Source organism: Cylas formicarius, unplaced genomic scaffold (assembly GCF_029955315.1).
Source record: "Cylas formicarius isolate icCylForm1 unplaced genomic scaffold, icCylForm1.1 PGA_scaffold_9__14_contigs__length_23061073, whole genome shotgun sequence".
Classification (NCBI taxonomy): domain Eukaryota; kingdom Metazoa; phylum Arthropoda; class Insecta; order Coleoptera; family Brentidae; genus Cylas; species Cylas formicarius.
Window position 1 is genome coordinate 6,115,998 of NW_026844365.1, and position 26,778 is coordinate 6,142,775.

General features: G+C 35.6%; 2 protein-coding genes across 3 annotated transcripts; both read left to right on the plus strand.

The window, feature by feature from the left end:
• Window positions 1–73: 73 nt before the first annotated feature.
• Window positions 74–12,364, plus strand: LOC132707686 (polygalacturonase-like). Its single transcript, XM_060679609.1, has 5 exons — window positions 74–371; window positions 2,958–3,169; window positions 6,150–6,273; window positions 10,359–10,580; window positions 12,099–12,364. Exons 1-5 carry the CDS (start codon window positions 74–76, stop codon window positions 12,362–12,364), a joined length of 1,122 nt encoding a protein of 373 aa, XP_060535592.1.
• A 2,086-nt stretch (window positions 12,365–14,450) lies between these two features.
• LOC132707633 (beta-1,3-glucan-binding protein-like) lies at window positions 14,451–26,665 on the plus strand. 2 transcript variants are annotated; one of them, XM_060679547.1, is made up of 8 exons: window positions 14,451–14,650; window positions 16,593–16,820; window positions 19,614–19,786; window positions 20,437–20,564; window positions 23,357–23,511; window positions 23,569–23,799; window positions 24,920–25,008; window positions 26,382–26,665. In XM_060679547.1, the coding sequence occupies exons 1-8, from the start codon at window positions 14,518–14,520 to the stop codon at window positions 26,583–26,585; spliced, it is 1,341 nt and encodes a 446-aa protein (XP_060535530.1). In that variant the 5' UTR covers window positions 14,451–14,517; the 3' UTR covers window positions 26,586–26,665. The 2 variants fall into 2 exon arrangements, with proteins under 2 accessions (XP_060535530.1, XP_060535531.1); XM_060679548.1 differs by lacking the exon at window positions 26,382–26,665 and adding an exon at window positions 26,119–26,351.
• Window positions 26,666–26,778: the final 113 nt, after the last annotated feature.

A 26,778-nucleotide genomic window follows, 5' to 3' on the forward strand; every position in this document is an offset into this window, starting at 1 on the left:
ATAAACAAAAGAATATAAGCCGATCCTACAAGTGTTTTTTGGTGATTGATTTTTAAACGTAACCGCATCGAAAATGAAACGATTAGGAATAGTTTGGGTATTGGCCGCGTTAGTGGAGTTAAGTTGCCAAACTGCTCTCAGCGCCGACGATTGCACCATCACCGAATTTTCGCAAGTACAATCGGTAACCGAGAACTGCAAAGACATTGTCATTCAAGATTTGCATGTACCTGGAGGACAAACTTTAAACCTCCTTCTCAGCAAGGAAACTACCGTTGTGGTAAAAGGTAACATCACCTTCGGTTATTTCGTATGGAACGGGCCGTTGGTGCAAATCAACGGCACCAACTTCACCATAAGAGGCGAACCAGGTAAATATCAACCAAGTTTTTGTGAACTTCTCTAACAGTTTTTGTCAAGTGCTGAATTGCATCGCTATTTTATTTCTATATTAATTTACCTAGAGACAGAAATCATAGTGACTGCCGCCTGACGTACGAAAAGACAAGCCTGTCTTTCTTCCGAACAAATCCAGTTCGAAGGACCATTATGTTGGCTCAATGGTCTTGACAACTTGATGCGAACTGGACTGTGTATTTTTAACTGTTTATATCCATATAAAATACTAATTTGTTCGGAAGAAAGGCGGGCATGTTTTCGCCGCCACCAATTCCCCCCCACCCTCCGGGAAGCGCCCTACTGTTGCACATGTTACAAAAGGATATGTTTGCTTCATCGACTACCAAAAAGCTTTTCCCAACATCAGACATGACCAGGTCATTCGAATCATCCACAAATTATACTGAAACCAAACAGGTAATCTTCGTATTAGCAGATCACTACAGGCGTGGAACATCGAAGTTGTTAAGGGAGTGAGACAAAGGTCATTCTCTAGCCGCTTCTAGATATGCGGATAATATAGAAATCCTTGCCGAGAACATTGAAGATTTACAAGGTTTAGGAGATAAATTAATCCAAACTAAGCAAACAGATGGAAAGAAATAAACATCGCATATCAATTGCTGGCATCACTTTCATGAAATTCAATACTTCTGTGTCAAGAGGTCTCCCTAAATCTTCGTTTACGTGGCTATATTTGGTCAGACAGAAACAAGTCAGTGGACAGAGCATGTAACCAATGAAATGGTACTGCAAAGAGCAAATACAGGGAGGCAGCTACTATCGCGGCCCCAGATACAACTTGCTGAAAACTATATAAGGGACTGATGAAACGTGCAAGATGCGGCCACCGGGTTTAGAAAGGCAGAAAGATGGCGCACTATTCAATGAACTCTGATGAACCTAAGTACTTCTACATGCTACCTAAGCGTATGACACTATAAGCAGAAGAAGATTGTGATTCTTTAGTATATTTCACCATTATAATACAATTATATGGGGAGAATCCTGTGACATCCACCTTGTGTTCGTTTAACACAAATAAATTGTGCGCCTCTTTACGGTATGAAATGAAGGCTTTAGGCGCGACATATATATATATATATATATATATATATATATCCTGGAATCCTGCATCCGGCTGGAATCCTGCAAATCTTGCATCCGACTGGAATCCTGCAGACGTTTCGCCAACATCTCACTTGGCATCTTCAATGCTCGCGTTCCGAAAACACTTCGAACACTGGGAGGTTATCGGCGGTGCGTGCGGTATTTATACTCTGCGCCGGAGATGGTAACGGTGCTGCTTGTGCGTGGGGGGAGGTGGCTCCGCCCCCTGAATTGTCGCGTTGTTAATTTCGCCCGATCGTAGTTGCGATGTCCCCGTTGGCTGCTGCGCATCGCTCTGCTGTTTGATTATCTTTCTCCACGTGTTGGATAAATGCAGAGCGTCGTCTCTCGTATTGAGGTGTCCGGACTTTTCTATTTCGATGGCCTCTCGTATAATCCTAGTCCTAAAATCAGGAATATTAGCTATTTGTTTGCAAGTGCCGAAATCAATTTTATGGCCTGTCTGATGTTGGTGCTGAAACAAAGCAGATGTTGTTTGTTTGTTTCTTATGGCTAAACGATGTTCCTCGAGCCTGGCTGAAATCCTTCTGTTGGTCTGTCCCACATACGTCAGGCTGCACGATCCGCATGCTACACTGTATACTCCTTGGTTTTCCAGAGTAATCCTTTGTTTAAGGTTTGGGTTGATGTGTCGTGTTTCCGTAATATTCGGCCGATTTTGTCAGTAACCCCCTTGAGGTATGGCAGGACAGCGATCGATCTTCGTTGGGTCTCGTCCTGCACTCTCTGCTGCGGCTGTTGTTGTTTACCGATTGCCTTGCTGATGGTGCGCCTTTGGTATCCGTTTTGTTGAAGACAGGTACTAATTTTCTTCAGTTCTTTATCTCTGTTCCTCTCGTTTGTGAGCCTGAAGGACCGAGCAATTAATGTATTTGCCACTGCCTGTATCTGTGATGGGTGGTGATGAGATCAGATATATATATATATATATATATATATATATATATATATATATATATATATATATATATATATATATATATATATATATATATATATATATATATATATATATATATATATATATATATATATATATATATATATATATATATATATATATATATATATATATATATATATATATATATATATATATATATATATATATATATATATATATATATATATATATATATATATATATGGTCGATTTGCATTTACTGTCCTAATTTATTTATTTGTGTACTGTTATATAAAAATGTATAAATATTTTCTGCCTCTCTTTTATGACTTATTCTTATCTACTTTACAGTATTGTCCGAATCTAATAGACTTGTAGTTTGAATTCAAATCCTATCAATCATATTGCCATTGCTCGTTTATATAATGCTTTAATTATTAAGTAATGGCGCCATTTTCGGAAATTTAATTCTCGGGGGACACGACGAACGTTCACAAGAAGATAATTCAATCTGGTATTCTAGGGCACGTTTGGGACGGTCAAGGTCAGTCGTACTGGGATGGCCAGGGAGAATGGGGAAGCACAAAGCCGCTACTTTTCAACGTCATGGCCGACGGTGTGTCTCTGTTCGAAGATTTTAACGTTTTGAACACTCCGAGACACACTTTGATTTTGAGCGACTCAGATCGAGTCACATTTAGCAATTGGTTGATCGACGATTCTGCCGGTGACGAGGTAAAGTTATTTATCATGTTACTATATATTGGAAACATTTGAAAAAGATCATATAAATATAGATCGCGATCTTCTGTAAAAGCTTGCAGTACACAGGCCAACAAATGTTTTGTGTGGGACTAAACTAATAGAAAAACGATGTTTTTCTGTTTTTGTCACGCAATTTGGAATTCATTTTTGGGATGTAATTTTTATTGTTTTAAAACCCGTAACATTACATAACATTCTAACAATTGAAATTGCCACGCCAAGGCCATACATTTTGCATATATTAACAAAATTTCTTATTCTCCCTCTGCAAAATGCCTAATTACTCACCGATCTAGCGGGCGGGAAGCGTCACTTTGCCACATCAGTTTCGTTTCCCACGGAACCTAGCCATTTCCTGGATTTTTTTCCGCGGTTTTTTTGCGAAAATGTAGCCAAAAACTAACGATCGTAGAAAAAGTATAATATGCAACATGCAACATGCCGTTTACCGCACTTGTTGCATAATATACCATAGTATTGCTTCGCAAAAACTAATACACAGAAAAATGTTATGCAACGTATCACACAATTTATTAATACTGCGATAACCTACAATTAAAATCCAGCGATCTGGATGGTAAGTAAATGTATGCAACGCAATGCAAATGTGTCATTTTTACTTGTAAACCATTGCAGTTTTTGTCTAGTTAGCATTTGACCTATGACCTAGTAAAATTTTTCAATTCATTTTGCATCTCGAATTAATAGTCACTTCGTTGACTTCTGAATGAAAATTTTTGCGCCATCGACAAACCGATTTGTATCAACATGAATATGATATGCCTAGAAACGTATATTATGAAGAAACTGAACAATTTTACCCCTCACTACTATTACATACACTTCGCATGAACTTTTGTAGTTTTTATTGTTGTGTTTTTATTTATTATTATTTATTATTGTTGAACATATGTTCGGCTACACTTGATTTTTCTAATCTACCAAATTTTAAATGAGCTAAATGTTCCTTAAATCTAACATTAATTGATCTTTTGGTTTGCCCTACATATGACTTGTCACAATCGTCATGTCGTCATTTAAATCCATGCAAGTTGTATCAAAAACCGCGAAAACATCGTCGACGTATCTATACCATATGCTAGGAAAGTACTCGAAATTTGCTTTAGCATTCTATTCAAAATGATGCATGAAAAGTTTAGCCAGGAAAGGAGATAAACAATTTCCCATGGCCGTGCCATTTTGTTGTTCATAACAGTTGTTATTATATAGAAAAATATTTTGACTCATGCAAAGCTTTGTCAGAGTGACTAGCTCTTCAATTATATCTTTACTGTAGTTATTATATTCGAGTAATTTCCTGAAGTATTCCAACGTTTCTGGTATAGGAACGCTTGGAAAAAATGAGGAAACATCAAAAGATACTAAAAGTTCATGTTCATTTAGCCTTACGTCTTGGATTTTACCAATAAACTCTTCTGCAAGTTCTGCAACCAACCACTTTGAAATATTATATGTTGGAGAACCTATAGCTGAAACAATAGGTCTCATTGTTTTTCCAGGCTTATGAATTTTAGGTAAACAATATAATTTGGACAAAGTAGGATTAGATGTCTGCAATTTGTATTTGAGATTTTGGGTAATAAGGTTTTTGCAACTATTTAATGTGCTTTTTACCTGTTGCTTATAAGGACCCTCTTCAAGGAGTTTATCAACTAGTTGAAAATAGTCTTCTTTGTCTAAAATAACAACTTTATTACCCTTATCTGCTTTTAAATAAAAACAATTCTTCTCTTTTAATCCCCTAACATTGGTCCAAAACCATTGTTTGTTGAACACTGAACCTGAAATGGATGAAGATACCCTTAGTAATATACATTTGGATTGTTTCTCAGTAAATTCACAATCAGAACTTGATGACTAAGTGAGATACTTCGGTTTACCTAAGGATCTGTCCGAAATTTTTGCATCGAGATTTCGAAATAAGTATTTACTGACACAAGTGTCAGTTGCTTATTGCACCGAGGTTTCTAATCTAATAAAGACATTTGGTGTAGACTACAATTCTGAGGACTGGAAGATTTTAAAGTTAGTCTTTTGCACAACGGAAATGTTCTTGCTTCTGTACCTGTTGTTGCTCATGCAAATGAACGACAGATTTGAAAATCTGAAGCTAATGCTTGAGAACATCAAATACATGGGCTATAGTTAGACGATTTGAGGTGATTTTATATGTGCCGGATTTCTACGTGATGAGCCTTCAGGATATACGATACTGCGTTTTTCTGTGAATGGGACAGTAGTAACAAACAAGTAATTAGGGACCTAACTGAGATCGCTAAGGTACAACGGATATGGTTAAAAAAAAAGATTTATCATTATTTATTAAAATAAACTGATACCAGTTACTTGGCTCATGGTTAATTTTATGAAATGCTGTGCTAAAATCGGTTTAGACCTCATCCACCCGACCCTGCCTCAATATGATATTAAATTCGATTCTCAAGATTTATTTGCTAGAAATCCATGTTATACTGATAATATTAGTTCTTTTACTGAGTTAAATATACTATCACTAACCAAAGATTCCAAAGGTTTACCGACCACAGAGAGTTTGCTTATTGGAATATAATTCTCAACTAAATTATATTTTCCAGTAGCTAAAAGCACCCCTGTGTCTAAGGATTTATTGAAAATGATTGATAATGGAAGATACAGCGAGCCAGCACATTTCTAAAAAATATATTGTATGGATGTTATCCGGTATCCACGCTTTTGCTGTCTTATATTTCTTTCTGTGTAAGAAACACAGCAGTGAGGTTATTCTATACGTAGCTATTGCTATGAAACCTACCAATATATGGTCAGCCTGAAAAAATGTACAAATTTCTTGATCTCATCCATCGCATCACAAACTTGATCTTTATATCCAACAAGGAGCTTGTTATAAATAGTCGTAACATTGTCCGTTAACACTACGGTTTTTTTTTAGAACGTGGCACCACCAAATCGATTCGCCCACAACACAGATGGGTTTGCCTTATGGAACTCGACCAATATAGTGGTAAAGGATTCGAAAGTACTCAATCAAGACGATTGCGTCGCAATCCGTTGTGGTAAGGTTTTGTTTTTTCGCCTACCTTTGGGAAACGAAATTGCCAAATAATTAAAAAAAATTAAGGACTGCTGAGGGGTCTTTGATTGCCATCAAGCTATATGTAGGAGATATTTTTATGTACAATCGCTCCTTCATCACAAATTAGCGTTATATAAATTTATTAGTCCTGTTTGAATTTCTTTTTATCTCTAGAATAACGTCAATAAAAAATGAATCAATAAAACAAAAACAAATATGGCGTCATATGACAAGTACGTTCTCTCTATCGAGTTATTCAAACTGAAAAAAACGGAAATCGTTGGCGTTGTTAATTTACAAGTACCATATACAGTTTCTAGTGATATGCTAATAAGATACGTCAAGAATTTGAGTGACCTTAGGCCGTCTAAGTACTCTAATTGTGAAGATAAAGATGTTAACCTAACAATTCTTCCAAACGGAATCAGTGAGGGCGTTCGAAACAGCAGCATCGACCGAGTAAGTCGCTTGAAGTAATGAGATAATTACTCAAAAAGACAAGGTTCATATTTTACCAAAAGATAGCTATTCAAGCAAGGTAATAATACAGTATATATAGTACTAATGTAAATGAAGTGAGTAATGCGGATCCAGCGTCATCTACTAGTCGTCGCACAAAAGTAGCTTGAACAAACGACTCGTCGGTACTGCAAAAATTAGCAAAGATACCTGTCGTTACCAATAACCCAATGATCTATGCAAAATCCATTGACAATCAGAAATCTGTTATTACAAAACAGCAGGTTTCAGCATCTCCACACCAGATCGCACCTTCTGGAAAATGCGATGAAGTAATTTTGCAAGGAAGTAACATCTTGGATGATGATGATAATGAAATCGAGACGGGCTCTTAGTAGGATCTCGCAAAATGTATAAAGTATTTAATACTATTTTATCCGTAAAGTCTCTTGGGAGAACTTATACCATACATACTTCAAAAACTTGCTGATTTTTTTCCAGGATATTAATATGGCAATTGTACCCGGGAGACCATACTACTCTATACTCCAACTTAGACCTGACGTATGAGTAATATAATATTTTTATCGCTTCTGTATTTTTAAAGTCTCCAGAGCCACCTACGAAACACCCATTCCTCTCTGAGGCTTTTGCCAGTACCTTATTAACATGAGGAACAAAGGATAATTTTGAGTCGAATGTTACTCCCAAGTCGCAAAAAGTGTTAGAACGGGAGAGCGTTTTATCAAAAATATGATAGTCGTTTCATAGCTACACCCATGTTGGTAAAAGAAACTACATGACATTTGGCTGAATTTGAATTATTATTTAGGGACCAATTCTCGATTTGCTCCAAACTACGCTGGAGGGTAAGAGCACATATCAAAAAACTGATATCAAAGTCTTTACCGAAGTCATTAGAGAGAATTGAGAAACGCCTGAGGAAGCAATGTATTCATCGTAAGTGTGACCACAGAAAACAAATTAACAAGTGATTCGGAAAATTCAAAAGTACGAAGCTTGTGGATTAGAATTTTGTGATTTAGGCTATCAAACGCTTTTGAAAAATCAAGGTATATGACTTCCATTTGAGAACCTTCATTAATAGGCCCTTAATAGCCCTATAGTTTGTCAGTCTTTTATATATATAATTTTATACATTTTCCACATACCAGGAACCACTTGGATTCTCAGACATAGATTAAAAAATAGTACAAGCGGTTTAGTCACACCAAGATTACAGTATAATGAATTTTCTTCTTCTTCTTTCCCTGCCCTATCAGTTATCTGACGTTGGCAACCACTTGGGAAAAAGCATCTCGGTCTTCTGCAAGTTTTCCTACGGCCCGGTATCCAGTTCAGTCGTGTATGTTACGTATCCAGGACATCTGCTTGCAGATGGTTCGGTATCCAAGCGTTTTACCTCTGTATAGAATGATGGACAATATGTAGCATTTAACCATTCGATGTCAAGTAGTTATTGCAGAACATGACCTCATAGAACAGAAATTAGAACGCGCAATCTCAATTCGGATTTTAATTCCTGTCTCCGGATCGAGGTTTTCTGTAATCAGAGACCAAATTTGCCATTTCATGGTGCTCACACTACCTAGAAGTCGTTGGAAGTCTTTCTGCCATGATAACAGTATCGTCTGCGTATCTCAAGGTGCCCCATTTATCTTAATGCCTACATCGGTCCTCTCTAGTGCAATTTCAAAAATAATGTCTGAATACAAGTTAAACATAAAGGAAGAGAGAATACAGCTCTGGCGTACACCTCGGCATATCCTTATGTCATTGCTCAATTTATTCTCAATATGTATATTTGCCGTCTGGTTCCAATATAAGTTTCTTATGATTTGGAGGTGCCTTTGGTCGACTCCTCTTCTTTGTAGCGCTTTAATGAGTTTCGTATGCTGTACGCGATCGAAGCCCTTTTCCTAATCAGTGAAACCAATCTGCGTCTGCTCAAAGTCTAGCTCACCTTTAGCTCTTATCCTGGTATTTATCACTCTAAGGAAATTCTATAGCAGGTGGTTCATGATACTAATTAAACTGTAATTTTTTGGGATTGGGAATCAGGTAAATTTCCACTCGTTTAGATTTGGTTGAAGAGTTCCAAAATGTGTTTGGTGATGTTATCATCGAGGAGTTTTATTAGTTCAATAGATACGTTTTCAGGTCCGATTACGTTACGATATTGATAGCTTGCCCAACTACAGTTTTCGATATAAGGGGCCCGATGTCTTGCGAATTGGGTATAACAGCACGGTTTTATAAGGGGTAGATCGACAACTACAAATTTATTTCTTATCACACAGCATATAGCTAGTGCCATCGATGAACATGACCAGCATTCTGTTAAACAAATTATCTAGAATTGGATTTTCCTCCTCTTTACTCACGTTGACTGAATCATACTTAACTAACCGCAGGCAGTACGTTTTCGTGAATGGTTTCAGTTCGAGCGAATATAATGTAACTTCGGGTGTGCCACAGGGTTCCGTCCTAGGGCCCTTATTGTTCATTCTATTTATGAATGACATAGGACTGGACCTTCCCTTCAAATACCTTCTTTATACGGATGACTTAAAACTGTATGCTGTCATAAATCATTGTCTGCAACATGATCTGGAAGATCAGGGAGGACACTTATTACTTATTATAAGCTCTATATAATTTCATACGTTGTATCACTAAACAAGGAGCAGGCGAACTCAACATCCGACAAATAGAAAAGAAATAACCAGTCTAAGTTTAAAATACATGAGTAGAAAATTAAAATTATTATCCAGGAAACTGAAGTGACAGAAGAATTGCAGGATGATCATCATCTTGCTGAACACTATTGCACGTTCTATGCAGGTCTAAATTTTTATTTCTATTTCTGACAAAATTACTTTGCGAGAGGTTCATACAGTGCTTGAAGCGGCTAAGCACATTGATTTTCCGTACCGGTATCTAGGAAGTCGGAGTGTGCAGATATATTGAAATTCCCAATAATAAAAATTATAAATAAATATGTTTTTTCTTCGTCACGAGTTGTCTTAAGTGATAAATTAAAGTGGAATATTCGGAAAGTATTAATAGAAAATATTTTACATACTAACGCCAGAAGTGTCTAGGTAAAATTTATAAGCATGTGTGATTTACAATACTTTTGCCCACTATTTCGCTTACTTTTGTTTATTTATTGCAAATATTGTTCTTTATTTTACGAATTTGATGTTCTGTGATTGTTTTACTGTTTATATTCATGGGCTTTATGCCTGAATTTATTTATATTAAGGATAAATAAATATTTTCTGTTGTTATAAGATAGTATTGACTTACCGTTTGTTCTGTCCTATATCACGATCTGATGTTAATATGACCATTTTACCCATTTTAAGAAGAAGAAAAAGAATGAGTTACCTAAATTAGCAACTCTTGACACGTAAGATAAAACAAATGAATATTAACAGACTACTGATCGGCAACCATTTATTCAGCCACCTACCTCTGTTAATTTTTTAAGAAATTAAACGCGGACTGGTTATACATGAATTTAGTGATATCTCTTTTTTTTATGGACTTACACCACTTTCATTTCAATCTTATTCTCAGGCTCGAACTATGTAGTGGACAACGTGCATTGTGTCGGAAGTCACGGCCTCAGCATATCGGTGGGTTTTAGCAACGACTCTGTTAAACTTAATACCTTGACCAACGTGGTGATTAGCAACAGCGTCCTCGAGTTTGGTGAAAACGGTATTCACGTTAAAACCCACGTGGACGGCGGAGAAGGACTGATCAACAACGTCACGTACGAGAATATAAGATTATCAGGTTAAGTTATTTTTCATTATTATTATTTTTCGTCCAATGGAATCAATATCTATCTCTATATATCTCTTCTACTGTATATGGTGATTTAGAAGTACAAAGTGGACGGCCTCTTTGAAGTATGTGGGGAATGGATAAAGATAAGCCTTTAAAATTGAAGTTGTAGCTTTCGCAGACTATCATGTATCTATATCATAGACATCTAACGAAGCGCACCAACTTTTTTAAAAATGAAATGCCCTATATATATATTATTGCATTTTTAGATTATATGGAAAATTTCTATGAACATTTATCATAAAATTTGAAATGACATTACATATACGATATAGCATACAGGCTGTTTACAAATTACAAAAATTCCAGGTAACAATAAGACTTTTTTCCCATAAACATATGTCCTAACTTGATTTGCTTTTGAGATATCGAGCGTGAAGTCATTCAAAAACATTTTTCATGATTTTAATAAAACTTGTCGTTCCAATTTGCGGCAATAAGTGACTTCTTCCAGCGGTGGTACAGAGGGTAATCTAATTGATATTTATAGAAAAAATCATTTTTTGCTTGTATGTTATTTTTTGGAGTTACCTATTTCGTAACCCGTTAAAAGAAATTAATAAAAAACTATTTCTTAATAACTAAAATAATTAATATTATTATTAATGAATAAATTAATTAATATAAGTTTGCAACCTACATTATAGCACTCTTGACCTGTTTTGGAAATAAAACATGTTTTTTTGAAAGTCTGATAATTCGGAAAACTATATGAATATAATATCTTTTGACGATTTTAGATAAAAATCTGAATTTCTGTTTGCAGGTTAGACATGAGATTTAAGCTGTCTCAAAATTATGCACATTTTGCAAAATATATAAATGATGAATAATAAAAAAATTTTAGTAATAGCCTATTAGTTTGAAGTTGTATTAGCCGATCATGATCTGTTATTTTTCTATCATGTTTCAACTAGAAGTCGACAGATACAAAATTTTTCATTTTTTTTATATATGGTGAAACAAACGCCTCTAGAAGCAACGTCCATATTTAGAATTCACAATTTTCAACTCAAAAAATCCTAAAACTACATTTTTTTATTACTATTTGATAAACTATTTCTCAATTAATACAAAATACCTTAATGCATTGTCATATCATTATCTAGCCCAAAAAATCATCTTGTATCACTTCATAACACTTCACAGCAACCTTCCAAAGAATATGAGTCAGAAAGCAACCCCACAATTGACACCGTGGCCCTTCCTCACATCCAAAAAATAGTTTATCGTATATCACTTGTTTAAAATAAGACATCAAATCTTATTCGATAAATCAAAAGTTTTTGAATGTAATCAATTTTTCTACCAAAGAAAAATCGGAGAATCAATAAAAATCTCTAAGCAACCAAAGAACCTTGGGCTGCTTTAGCTCCGCCCCCCTCAAACAGTATGTAAGCACGTACAGAGTAGAAAGCTAGAGAGTTTCTCCATTAAAGAAAACGATTTTACTCCTTATTATAGGCCCGATAAACTACGGAATCAATATTCAACAAAACTACAGGAATCTGCCTGCCAATACACCGATGGACCCCACTCCCAAGGGAAATATTCCAATCACAAACTTGCGCCTTTTGAATGTTGTCGGGAGCGTAGATGACAGCGCAGTTCCCGTTTACATCAATTGCGCAGAGGGTGCGTGCAGTGATTGGGTATTCGACAATGTTTCCGTTTCCGGTTCGAAAGTGAACGACTGTAATTTTAGTCCCGAAGGATTTGAGTGTGATTAATAAAGCTAGTTGTTTTTTTTTGTTTTTATTTTATGGATACAAATCAACCTTCGGGTAGCTGGTTTAAGAATTTTGGTTGTTCCTGCCATGAGCTTTCAGTAGCTCTATTCTTCATAGGAAAAGAAAGAAGCACTACCTGACAGCGCTTCTAATTCGAATATGCTTAGCCTAAATTGAGGGATCAAATAAAATTAATCAATCGAGTTACAAGTGCGTTTGCAAAACGACAGAAGTTTGGAGTGTTGAAGTTTGTGTTATTAGGTGCTTTGTCAATACTCAGCTATTCCTATTTCTGATCAGTAACTAAATTAATGGAAACTGGAAATTATTAAAGGCGAAGCGCAGACCGAAAGGAAATGTAGATAGATTTTATCTTGCCATGCTCGTTTGTATGGGGAAATTTACCCCAAATTTTACAAGAAATATGTCGAAGGCTTTGTGGTCCTAATTAGCTGTAATTTTAAATTCAATACCGAATCTTCAAAAATTTTAGTACCGATATGAAAAAAAAAACAAATTGTCCAAAGAAAGAAACATTTCCAGGAAATAGAAAACTGTGGAGAAAATACACGGAGTAATACGACATCGAGAATTCTGAAAAATATGAGAAGAATATGAGTGCAGGCCAATTTGCAATAACATTATAACTTCAGAAGAACATAATAGGTTCAGGCCAGGACGTTCTTGCATTGAAGGAGTTTTCACACTCATGAGAACATATCTTGTCTTCCCCGAATATCACAAGGCCAACGACACAGTGCCATCGAATAAGCTATAGAAAAGAAATAACGGGTCTCAGGAAGTGTTGCATTGTAGCTCGTGTACTCTTCAAGATGTACTTGGAAGAAGCGTTTAAAACAGGAGAAGAAAAACATATCCGAATAGTGACTTGAAAGCGAACGTGTGACCTTAGTGACATTCTGTCTGGAAAATGTAGATTTTAGTAGAAGTCTAGTACCAGCTTAAAGTTTAAAAAAGGAATTTTTTTGTTCAACTTATATTCGGACATCGGTTTAAAATAGGCGAGGCAGGACCAGGATCACGGGCTGAAAATCAATGATGAACTCATCAATAATTCTCTGCAACAGTTTCCAGGGTATCCAGCAACATTCGAGCCAACCTAACGCGACAGGCGAAGCAATGAGATCAAACATAAATGTAGATAAAAAATATTTCTAGAATATTTTACTTGACAACTTGACTCAGAGTGGAAAATAAAATGTAAAGTTGAGGGGTTCGTACAGCATTCGAAAGCATAAAATCACTTTTTTGTAACGGCAATATAGATTTAAAACATCGTCAAAGAATGGTGAACTGGTAATGGTAATATGGTCTTTGTTACTGATCTAGGCTGCCACCATCAATCGTCTGAAATGTGGTTGCTCCGAATATTTCGCCTAGTTATGTAACCAAATGAGGTCGTTTTGAATGAAACAAACGCCGTTCTTGAACTCTTTACAACTGTTAAGTATCGTATACAGTAAGGGCAAAACATATCTCTTGGTTTAAAGTGCAGAATAGCTGTGCAGGATTGCTGAAGTCAGAGATCAAACTCGCCAACGTCAGCGGGCCTGATAAAGCACAAGAACGAGAAAATAGAGAAACCCTAAGGAAGCTAACATAACATTTTCTCAGAAGTTCAAATCTTTACATGTTGGGCTATTGAAGAAGTTCTTTCGTCTTTGGTTACAGCGTTGTGGTGTTCCTCTCTTCGTACCTGTGTGTGTGTGTTCGAAGTGTTTTATATATAAGAATTTCGCAATACATTTGCATTGGTACACAATACGCTGTACTGTATCCTACGTATTTAGCATATTTCTGAATGTAAATCAAACTGAACCATTTTCTAAATGCCTGTTTGTAAATTTCTCTAAAGCATCGTTTGTGTTGTTTACCTGTCTTTGTATATTATTCGTTTTGTTTCTTTGACTTGACTTAAAAGAGTTGAATAATTAACGTATAACCATGAGTCATCGGGTATGTATTTCCGTACTTAACATTCTCGGTGTAAAATCTTTTTCGATTTGCCCGGGGATCCCGCGTGGGACACCCAAATCTCCCCACTAACTTGCAATCATCTCAGTAGATGTAATTTATGCATCGACCACGCGACATGGCAGTCTAGCGGATCGCGTCTTCGCAAGGGACACAAAATGGCTGTGATACGTGTTCACGGTTTGCCGTTTCTGACTTTGTTTCTCTGTAGTTTCGTTCTAAGCGACTACACCGTACCGGAAGTAGCTTTCGAAGCGTTGGAACCGAGAGGACTTAGAATATCCATACCGGGTAAGATTTTCTAGAACGGCACGTAATATTTAGATTATCAAGCGTTCAATAAAGACCCCGATTATTTATCTAATTTAAATAAATCCTGCATTCGCATGTCGTAAAATATGTTATCGATTTCACAAGGTTAAAATAACGTCGACTTTATTTACTATTTAGATATTCTAAATTAATAGCTCATCTTTGCCAATATAACGACATAACATTTATTGCCTTGCCAATAAGATGATTAGAAATCTCTACGCATAAATTAATTAACTCTTTACTAAAAATTCTTACTTCTATTAGGTTTAAATACCTCGAAATATGACCGAGAACCGCTGTAATTTATATCATATAGTCCGTTTAAATTAGCACCAGTGATATTTTAAATAAAATAAAGAATAAAGCTATAAACAAAATAAATATAGACAAATTACACCGGCTAACAACTAGTTTTTGATTTGATATTTTTAATATTTTGTAGTTATAGGGACTAAACTAGTAGAAAAACAATGTATTTTTGTTTCTATAGCGCAACACTTTTGAATTAATTTTTGAGATGATATTGATGACTTAAAATTACGCCCTTGCTTATTACGCTTATTTTGAAGTAAAAATTGGTGATCAAGACAAACTTTGGGCGTTACATATTGTTTGTAAGGTATGTGACGAAGTTTTGACACATTACAATAATGGAACCAGGCGATAGCTGCATTTTGGAATATCTATGATATAGAGAGAGCTAACAAATCAATATGATGACTGTTATTTCTTCATGCGCGTGGATATACTAAAAATTTGATAAATTTTGTTTATCGGAACCTCAAATCTGCAGTGGGATGTCCCAATATCTGAAAATCCAGTCAACGTAGGAAAAGATACCACTGGTTTTGGTGATATTGGTGATATATGGAGTGTTTCTCAGCAACCACAGTTATTTTCACAATCAGAACTTAATAATTTAGTGGAACATGTGGGTTGATCTCAGTATATTTTTTAAATTTTTACGGGCGCAAAATATTGAAATATAATATTTCAGGAAGCGCGTTTATTACACCGATATTCGTAATCTAATAAATATTCTTGGATACGGACGGGAATTCTGAGGACTGGAGGCTTTCTATTGGCTCACCCGAGAGGCTCAACGGAAATGTTCTTGCTTTTGTATCGGTTGCTTACTCTGTGCAAATGAAATAATGATACGAAAATCTGGAACTACTGCTATAATCAATCACAGTTCGATGATTTCTGGTGACTTAAAAATTGTGGGACTTGTAGGTTAGCAGTGTGCCCCTATTTTTTGTGTGAGTGGGACAGCAGAAACAGACAATAACATTAGTGAAAAAAAACCTGCCAAAAAGGGCCAATTAAATTTCCTTTTTCTGCTTTTAGAGATTTTAGGGCAACGCGTTCAGGCTTTGCAATAATATCATATAACATACTTAATATCCCGCACTTACTTATGGAATACGTTTTATTATTTGTTCAATTGCAAAATAAAAACGTAAGAGTACACGGTACATAAAACAAATGGAAATGATTAACGACATATTGTAGACTAAGTTTTAGGAAATCCATTTTGTTTATTAATGAAAATGCCATGTTGCCAAAGGCAAATTTAACTTTAATTTCAACATTTAATATTCTTAAAAAACTAGAAAAACAGATTTCTTTCTAACTTCGGATTGAGCCGTGCTAAGTGAAGTTTTAATTATACTTTTTAAATTAAAATCTTGAAATTTTGGACCTGCAAACTCAATGGTATATTTTGCGTATCTACGACAGCCTTCAAGGAATTCAGGAAAAAGAAAGTTTCATATAGGCTCCAGAAAAGTGAAGCGAGTTTGACCGATACCCCACGTTAGCAGTATGAAAATTTATATTTCCTTTTTAAATTTTTCACTTTTGGAAAACGTGCTTTTCAAAGTTATAATTATACTTGTTGTGGGTTAAACTTTAGCTGAGCCGAAGGTGCAGTTTTTCGCATTCCACGGGAAACTCAACCAGCCGATCGGGCTTACGGAACCCGGAGACTTCAACGAGGATGTGACGAGACCGGAAAACGGTAGATTTACGTACTTTAATCCCAACATTCAACTGAAGCCAGGCGACGTCATCAATTATTGGGTGTTCGTGCAACACGACCAACTCGGTTATAGAAGGGACCAACTTAAATGGACTGTAAATGGTAAGCAGTTTGGCTAGTAAAAAAACAGACAAGTGACCAAGAGAAAAACGTTTTTTTCCGAATTTTTCAAGAACTTTAACATGACTTAACGAATTTAAACCACTTGGGGTGCTTGAAAAAACTTTCCTCGGATTATCAACGTTGTTGTAAATAGAACGATTGTAATTCCTCAGGTCATCAAAGACTTTGTGATTTGGTATTTTTCATACTTTTGTAGTTATAGGGACTAAATTAAAAGAAAAACAATGTATTTTTGTTTCTCTCACGCAACATTTTTGAATAAATTTTTGGGATGTCATATTTATTGTTTTAAAAATGGGAACATTTCTCATATATTAACAGAATATTAGCGGCCAATCTCCGAAAGTAAAATATAGTTTCTAGGATTCACAAATATGTAGTCAAAACATTGCCGCGTCAGGTCGTATCTTTAAGGTATGTGAAGAAGATTTAAGATATTGGAAAAATGGAACCAGGCGATCTCTAACATTAGGAATACGTATGATATAGAGAGAGCCGAACAATTTGCAATTTGTAGATATCTTGCTAAAAATTGAAAAAATAATATTTATCCCAACAACAGCAACAGCAATCCCAATATCTGAGAATCCAGCCAATTTAGATGAAGATACCAGCAGTTTTTCTGAAATAGACGAAATGATGAAGTAGGAAAGTTGCATAATTTCAAGCGCATTTTTTAATTTTTTATTTTTCATTTCTAGATAGGATACCTTGAATAATATTGCATTTTTGGATTGCCTCTGAAATTCTGGATATATTTTATATTGTTGTAAATTGAAATATTAGGAATATTAGAAAAAAAAAATAAAAAATACTTGAATCTGATCATTAATGATTCAAACCTGAAGATTAATAAATTTTTCATATTTTGTAATCCAATAAGCATTAAGCCTACTATAGAACAATTTTTAGCAATTTTAGCAACAGGATTCGCTTATTGGCAACATCGCATTTCTACGGGGAATTCCTAATCGACATAAATATCTCATTCTTTGTTAAACCAAGAACGTGAGTGTCCAGTGCGCTACTAAAAATATCTTTATACATTATACTTTGTGTAAAGTACATTTTGTAAGATTTCTAATTTTATTTTTGAAATATGGAAAGCAAACGGCATTGTTTGCAAGCAGTAGTAGCAGAACCCTTTTTTAAAAATGCCATGAAGGTACAATTAAGTAAAACCAAAACCAAAGCAAAAGAAGAAGAAAAAAAAGAGCATGGAACAAAAGTAAAAGCATTTACTTTTCTTCACGCTCATAGGCCGCTGCCAAGAAATGAAATGCAGGATTGCCAAATGTGGGAAAAACAAAAACACCCACCATATATTTTTGTGCAGAAAAAAATTAAAACCTAGGTCGTTCAATATACGCATGGATTAAGCTCTTCAAGATGATATAAGGTATAAATTTGGTTCCAGAGCTCAATCGAGTAAAGGAGAAAGTCGAAACTACAACTACACAGCAATGAACTTTTACAAAGAAAACAAACCAAAATGTAGAAGGTGCCATACAAAAGTGCATACCATATTCGACTCAGTTTACAAGGAGTAACAGTTAGCGAAGAAGCAACACAAGTGATTGATAAAAATGTTAAGCAGTGGGTGACTTTTACCACTTGTCCAAAAATCTCGGCCCGTCAAAGACATTCCATGCATATGCGGCAAAGAATATATCAGAGAGACCGGGCGAAAAATATCAACTAGGCTCAAAGAACACGAAAGAGCTTTACGACTAAGACACATTAACTCATCAGCTGTTGCCGAACACACTCATGAAACCGGGCATAAAATTTTATTCGATAGAACTAAAATTCTTGCATGTACTCAGTTCTTCTACCAACCTAACCTAACAATCTTAACCGCGACTCAGGTCTCTACCTGTCACCAATTTGGGAATCAGTCATCCGAGACGGTGTTTTTGTATCCCTCATTAGCGCCTCCCTCAAACAATATATAAGCATTTACAGAGTAAAATACGTGCCAGTTTCATTCAAGCTCTGAAGAAGCCAGCAGGATGATTGGCGAAACGTCAGCAAGTTCGACTCTGCAAAAACCGACGCTGGAGGAATCGAGAAGTTTTGTAAAAAGAAATAGCAGTTATTTGGAATTAACTTCATGCAGAAAAGTAGTCTTCAGCTTAGCTTCACTAATTTTAATGATTTTCTGCAGCCACGGAACGCAGTTTTGGCAGTAAGCAGTAATCATTTAAATTTAAATCATTTAAGAGAAACAAACTTACTGATGACAGACCCTCCGTATCCCACAATGAAAAGCTTTTTTGGATGGATCCGTCGTTTCATATGTTGAGTGAATATCTTTAAAATAAATTAATTAAATGAGCGAAAAAGGAATATAATAATTTATTCATAAAAAAACATAAAAAACTAAATATTTAATTATATATATTAGGTATAATTCCTAACTCTATGTTGTATAGCCTCAGTACCGCGATGTCTACTTTAATACACTTCGTCCCTCAATGTGAAAGTACTCCAATGAGGTTAAATCAGTGCTTCTAGACCTTCTAGATAATTGCTTATTTTTTGAAAAATACCCAAGAGCCTACGAATAATAGTATCAACAATACTATTTACAAATCTTGTGGATTCGTCCTGCGTCGGTCGGTAATGATTCTGTTGTCCTCTTCAGAGCTTAACTGAAATTGACGGGTTCAACGGCAAACGTCAAACGTCAGCAAGTGCGATTCAAGAACGAAGGAGGAATCCAAAAGTTTTGTAAATAGTATTTCAACAGCATAATAATAAATATTTTAGAGCTGACAAAACAAAAGGTCATCGACAGGGATCCCAAATGCCTGGAAACACCAACGACGTCCTCGGACCGAAGCGTGATTTGCCGGGGAGAAGTTCTCTTCGAACACCGTTTCATAGGAAGCGAACTCAATGAAAGTGTTTGGTTATGGGAACAGTACATTCCGGTAGGCCCGGTATGTATACATCAATAAAAAATATTATATAATACTTGAAAATTATCATTTTAAAACGTCAGACACTGTGGCGATTCAGTTCAGATGAGACAGAAAATTCTGAAAGCTCTTCTCGATATTTGACGTCAAAAAATAGCCCCAGTTAGTCATGACTTTAGGTGGGTATAATAAGCAACATAAGATTTTATTCAATCTAATAAAGAAATTATCAAAAATTTTACAAAGATCTACGGGACAAAATGTAAGCAAATCCGTTACGGTTAAAGTCCGAAGAAACAAACAGCATGATGCATAGAAATTTCGTTGGGAAGAACAATTTTTAAGTCTCCTGAATCAGTTTTTCTCATATTTGAGCTTCTTAAAAGCGACTTAAACATTTGGCACAATGATAAAGATCCAGTAATGGCAGTTTACCTTAGCTTGGAAATTTCAAAACAAGTTTTTCGGCACTGGTGCCTCGGCCATAAGACCCATTTATTAAATTACATGACGTCGTTTCCACAAAACCCTGTATACATTTTGTATTGTATTATTTTGATTTTACGAAAGTCACACATACTGAGTCCTTGTTTTTTGAAAAAAAATTGCAATTACGTGTTATAAAAGCATGACGTAATTTTTTTTGTTTTTATAGTCCCTTTCATTTCCAGGACTTCGAGTTCGTTGTCTATAAGAAGGCCGATGATGTGACGTTCCTGTCGGGCAACTTGCTGCACATAAGACCAAAAGTTACCGATAATAAAGCCGATTTGATCATGTCTCAGGATGTTTCATCCGGGTGCGTGTCCTATAGCTATTTTTATCATGGTACCGCGTTAAGACAATCCAGAATTATAACAGAAATTGGCGAATGCGCTAGAATTTTTTATTTCAACAAAATAATTTTTATAATAACTTTACGCACTGCCTTCAGGTATTTCATATCTATTAACGACACACTAGGATGTTATCACACGCAGGTATTACTGTTGTGTAGGGTTTTTGGGAATAATAGTGGGTTTTTTTACGAGGTCATCTAAGCTCCACTTACAAAGTTCCAGGAGTTCATGCTGTTTTTAAGTTTGGGCAATTTAAGCAAGTTACACAACAGGTATCCGGGTTCGACAAAATATGTCGATTCGACGAAGCTATTAACAGCATAGAGGATAGTTTTCTCGATTTAAGTATCCGTTTGGATGTAGTTCTTCGTATCATACTGCCATATTTAATTTTTTGCTAAGATCCAGAGGAAGTATTTTTGTTTAACCCTGTATCATTTAAACGTCCCGACGAACTATCACAAATCAAGAAATATTTTGTGAACACCCAGTATAATAGACAGAGAGCCTAAAAATATTTTAGTGACGAGGTAATATTTCATTTTAAACAATGGCTTTCTGGCCAAGAGACGAAAACGGCAAAAATTGAAGCTCTCGAAGCTACCTAAAAGGCAGTTAAAACCAAAAGGCGGCGTCTGCCACGGCTTGTGAGTTAACGCATTCGATTTATTGCGATAAAGGCATTTTTCATATTTCTACCCATAAATGGAACACTCTGTATATTTTTCACTTTACTGTATTTTTGTGCTATCTCCAGAACACTGGTCTACAAAAAAAAATTTTTCCTCTCCTTCTTGTTTTCATGCATGAAATTCATCTTATTTTATGCTCTAAACACGGAATCTGAGATCCAAATAAGTACCACACGTAGGTTTTTAATTTAATATTTATTTCATCAAAACCTCTCAACGTTCTTGAGCAGCTATTGCAGCATACTTTTGGCAACCAACTTTTATCTCGCTCATCGATAGAAAATCCAAAATATAGCGCTGTTTTAACCAGATCGGTCATGACATGTCGCTGTGTTTTTAGTATGTATTCCCCACAAATGTAGCAAAAACAATCTGAGGAATTTTTACAAGTCCGCGGCATTTTGTAACCTAAAATCATATAAAATTAATTTTAAAACAACTTTCAAACTTCTATTTTATATTTATTGATTCTACTTAAAAAAATACTCAGACTACACATCAAATACTTAAGTCCAATGTAGAGAACATGAACTTTATGCAAAACTTACCAAAATATTTTATATAAAAGGTAAACAATTAAGCGACAAGTTTTCACTGAACTGTTGTAGTGTCACAATGAATACTGCGCATGCGCGTATTTACTAAAATAAAAATAACATTCGGCACTTCCCTCCTTTCTCTTAAAACTCCCTGAAACTCATTTTGCATGTATATTTACTTTTTGTAACGTTGACGAATGAAAAAATTGAAAAAAAAACATATCGAAAAATCTAGACGTGATAGAAAAAATCGACTAACGGGGATAGATTCAAAACGTTCGAATCATTATATTTATCATAAAATTTTTTAAAGAAGGATTTAATTGCCAACTAGTGTAATCTACTGTAATACTTGTTACAAAACTTCTGGATTCCTCCTGCGTCGGTTTTTGCTGAGTCGAAATTGATGACGTTTCGCCAATCACCCTGTTGACTTCTTCAGAGCTTGACTGAAACTGGCTCCTATTTTACTCTGTACCTGCTTATATATTGTTTGAGGGGGCGGAGCTAAATGAGGGGCCTAAACTCTGTCTCCGATGACTGATTCCCATATTGGTGACAGGTAAAGACCTGAGCCGCTGTTAAGACTGTTTGGTATTCGGCAACAGCTGATGAGTTTATTTGTCTTAGTCGTAAGGCTCTTTCGTCTTCTTTGTGTCTATTTGATATTTTTGTCCGGTCTCTCCAATGTATTTTTCGCCGCATATGAATGGAATGCTGCAAACTCCTGGCATCTCAAATGGAATTTTATCTTTGACGGATCCAAGTTGTTGAGAGATTTTTGGACAAGTGGTGAATCTGGTTTTGACGTTATACTTCTTTAGAACTCTTGATATGTGGTCAGTGATGTTTTGAATGCAAGGAAGGACCACAGTGGCAAGTGTAGGATTGCTTCTGGCCTCATTGCTGTTGGAAGATTGTGGTGAAGTGTATTTTTTGATGGAACGCTTAATATCTTTAATGTGGATATTATTGGAGAGAAGGTAAGGTGTTATATATTTGAAGCTTTGAAGCCCGTAGTTTTGTCTTCTAATGTAATCCGGCTTCAAAAACTTCTCGAAGGTCCATACCACAGAAAAGAGAACAGACAAAAAATGAAACGTTTTTCGATTTCATGGGTTGACATTTGAGAAAACGACTTTTTTTTTTCAAAAGACCTTTCGGTTTCTGGCACTATTTTGCCTGTTTTCCTTGTGATAATTGGAATGCCCCTTCACTAGGCTTACACCTACAGGTTCAGGAATGCTTTCCCACGCTACACTACTAAAGTCGTCCCTAATTCTAACTGTTGAATCCGGATTTCTCTTGTGTCATGCATCGACTTTGTGCCGCTGACGATGCACCAAACATGCTGCTCGCTTCTTCAGAATGCTACAGAACATTTACTATACACAACCAAAACAAACATTTTATTCATGTTAGGTTAATCATGGGATAGGGTTTTTCTGGAAAAAGTAATTGCTGTATTTTTATTAATTTATTATAATCTGCATCGAAATTCATTGAACCGTTAACTTTTAGGTGTACCAGGACTTCGCCGAATGAATGCAGCAGAGAGTTCTTTGGAATATATCAAAATCCAGTGACGTCCGGAAGAATCGTTGCAAAAAACGCGTTTGCTTTCGGAAAGGTCGAAGTACGAGCCAAGCTTCCCAAGGGAGACTGGATTTATCCAGGTAGATTAAGTCATGCTCCTAAATCGAAATTGAAATAATGAATCTAGCGTATTTAAGAAATTTACCTGGAAGATATACAGGACCCAAAACGCAAAATTTGGATCGCTTACGCTAGAGGCAACGAGTTACTTACTGGAGGGAATGGAGATGATCTCGGAGGCAAATTGCTTTTCGGGGGACCTGTTGTTTCGCCGTTGGAACCAAATAGAAGCAGATATCTGAGTTCCTATAGGAACGCCCAACCGTTGGCCAACGAAATGCACACTTACAAATTAACATGGACGGAAGGTGAGGAAATTTAGTGGAATTTAAGAATATCCGATAGAAAATAAATCGATGTAATGAGACTTTTTGGTCAAGTATCTCCAGTCATCTACAGGTGAATCTTTTTCTTCTTCTGTTCCCCTGTCCTTTACAGATGTTGGCTATTAACAAAGCTATTTTGCTGATGACTATGGATATACTTGCTGCGTGTAGTCTATGTAATTCCTGTAGCTATTTGCGATCATAACTGTATTATCAGCATACCCAATGTTGTTAATTACTTCTCCATTTCACCTTTTCCAATTGTGAGCTTCTCGCTAGACAAGTTTCCAACCTTTATTTCGGCGCTCTGATGCCGATAGGGAATATTTATCATAAATAGATCCTCACTATCAATGTCCACTTTACCAAGCAGCTTCAAGCTTCAAGAACGTTTGAATCGGAACTTGTAGGCTGAAAATGGTTTCTCTCTCGCTCCGGAAGCTAAACTGAAACTCTTACATGTTTCCTTCACATTGTGGATGATCTTGGTAACATCATTGGTAATATGATTTGTCAGGATTATCACAGTGTTTTGCATTTCCTGTTTTCGTAGGGCCACAAAAGGTTTATAGTCGTCATTGCTCCTTTTTCGTAAACAGGGTTAAAAAAGTCTCGTAGAAAATGAAAGAAATGGTCGTCTGACTCGCTGAGAAGTTTCGGTTGCATGTTCTCTGGGTAACGGTCATCTATAGAATATGTATTTTTTTCATATGTTAATTAGCTTCTGATATTAGATTGTCATCCTAGTCTGTTACAGGCGCCTTGGCACTTTTCTTTTCAATTTCAATACCTAAATACAAATAAAACTAGTTTGAAGAAATTTAACAAGTTGATATTGAAGTAACTATGGGTAAACAACAGTTGAATTTGACAATGATAGGAAGTTTAATATCACCATGACCACTCATTAACCAAAAGAATAGATAATATTTATTTTTTTTCCTCTCATCATCACCTTCCCATTGTGTGGAAAATTGTGTGTTTTTTTCATTACTCTAATTTCTTTCCTAGAGAGTTGTTTTTGTGGGACGAAATATAAATTGGAACTAATGACGGCAATGGTGGAACCAATTTAGGAACCAATGTTTTTGTTTGCTTTTAGCCAAAATGGAGTTACACCTCGACGATCTGAAGTACGGAGAAATCCCCTATCAGGTTATGCAAGAGTCTGAATTCAACAAGCCCCGTATGGTATGTTAAAATTTGTTTATTTGTTTGTTTGTTAACAAACAAGGTTATTCAACAGACTGTCTGAATCAGACCAATTTTAAAGCCAAACCAATTAGAAAAAAGAATAATAACCAAATTTGCTGCAGGTGTGCCATAGAAGTTTTCTATTTAACACTGTGTACGATTGAGTATTAAACTTTACATCCTACATCAAGCATATAGCTTATTTGCGCATTCAACCATAGATAGGGTGTTTTAAAAGAAACTAGAAAAACTTAAGGAGGTGATTCCTTGTTCAAAATAAAGGGTAGTTTGATATATTATCAATGGAATTCAAAAATGTCCGACTGTGAATGGATTTCTTTTATTACGTTAAAGTTATTTGCCAATAAAAGTGGTACTAAATGTTGAAAAGAAATGCCAATATTAAATTTAAAGACTATTAAAAAGTAAAAGTCATAACGATATACCCGTGATTCATCAACAGTTATGACATATCAGGAACAAATTTTACTGCTATACGTTTCAGGCTCAAAACTTCGAAAAAAATTGCAATAGAGATGACGACGTCTTGGACCACTTCTCTAATAGTGATTCGACGTCATTGACGTCTTCTCGTCCATCTTAGAACAGCTCGTTCCACTTATAAACATTTTTTTTTGCTCAAAGTAGATTCACCGTATGCCGTTGTCAATATTTCAAGTGTTTTGCAGCACTGTATTCCTTTTTTTACACATTTATGCAAATTTTTTGTTCCATTTGTATCACTTGTCCCACGAAAAAAGTAAACGTGCAAACATAATCCTAAGTCTATGAAGTTAAGAAATTTTAAAAATGCCGATTGAGGCCTTCTTAATGATTTCTTAAAAATGAGTCTTTTCGAAAATATTATTTATTTAGAATCTGTGAGTGATTATGTATTTGCAATTAGCAAATCATTTTTGACATCCTTGAATCTTTAAATAAAACGCCACTATTTTCTAAATTGACTTTCAACCTCCCTTTTGCCATTTGTATCAAAATGTAGGTATAACGTTGGCAAATAAACGTACTCTTATTATTATCATATTAAACGCGTCAAGCTTACGATCTCAAGAAACGGTCAAGAAATATTACAAGGAAAAATTCCAGAATAACGGGGACCTGTCAGAAGAAGAATTTCTTGGTTATGCAAGCAACAACAACAGGAATTTTCCGAGCTGTGACGAACAACATTGTTAAAGACAAAGTGATTGCCAACATGCTGAAGAAGAATAATCTAGAAAAATGAAAATATTCTCGCGCCATGTTAATTGCACGTTTATATAAGAAACCGTCCTTCATTTTAAACAAACAGCTCTTTAAGTCTTTCGCATCAACTTTGAAACTCTTGAAACATAATTATTTCCTTTTAGGTAAGGTTGGTGGTGGGCGTTGGAGTCGGCGGGATCTCAGACTTTCCGGATGGTTTCAAATCCGGCACGAATCCCAAACCGTGGAGAAACAGCGAAAGGTCCCAAGTGAAAAAGTTCTTCGACAGTCGGTCCACGTGGATGGAAACTTGGAACCCGGAAAACGCACAACTTGTGGTGGAATACGTCAAAGTAACTGCTGTGTGAATTTTTCTTAGTTGTTGCTGGATACTTTTTTATAAACCTGTCCTAAATATTTTTTGTAAATATAAACATTTTTCAGTGTATATCATTTTTTCTTATCCCTCGATTCAGTCTAGTGATAATAATAATAATAATAATAATAATAATAATAGTAATAATAAAGCAATGGACCAAGAAAGTCAGATGTGATGGTTTA

Coding starts and splice junctions, on each gene's coding strand:
- LOC132707686 (XM_060679609.1), top strand. CDS start 74: ATGAAACGATTAGGAATAGTTTGGGTATTGGCCGCGTTAGTGGAGTTA. Junction 6,274..10,358: donor TTGCGTCGCAATCCGTTGTG/GTAAGGTTTTGT, acceptor TCTTATTCTCAG/GCTCGAACTATGTAGTGGAC. Junction 10,581..12,098: donor CGAGAATATAAGATTATCAG/GTTAAGTTATTT, acceptor TCCTTATTATAG/GCCCGATAAACTACGGAATC.
- LOC132707633 (XM_060679547.1), top strand. CDS start 14,518: ATGGCTGTGATACGTGTTCACGGTTTGCCGTTTCTGACTTTGTTTCTC. Junction 20,565..23,356: donor TCTCAGGATGTTTCATCCGG/GTGCGTGTCCTA, acceptor GTTAACTTTTAG/GTGTACCAGGACTTCGCCGA. Junction 23,512..23,568: donor GGGAGACTGGATTTATCCAG/GTAGATTAAGTC, acceptor AGCGTATTTAAG/AAATTTACCTGGAAGATATA.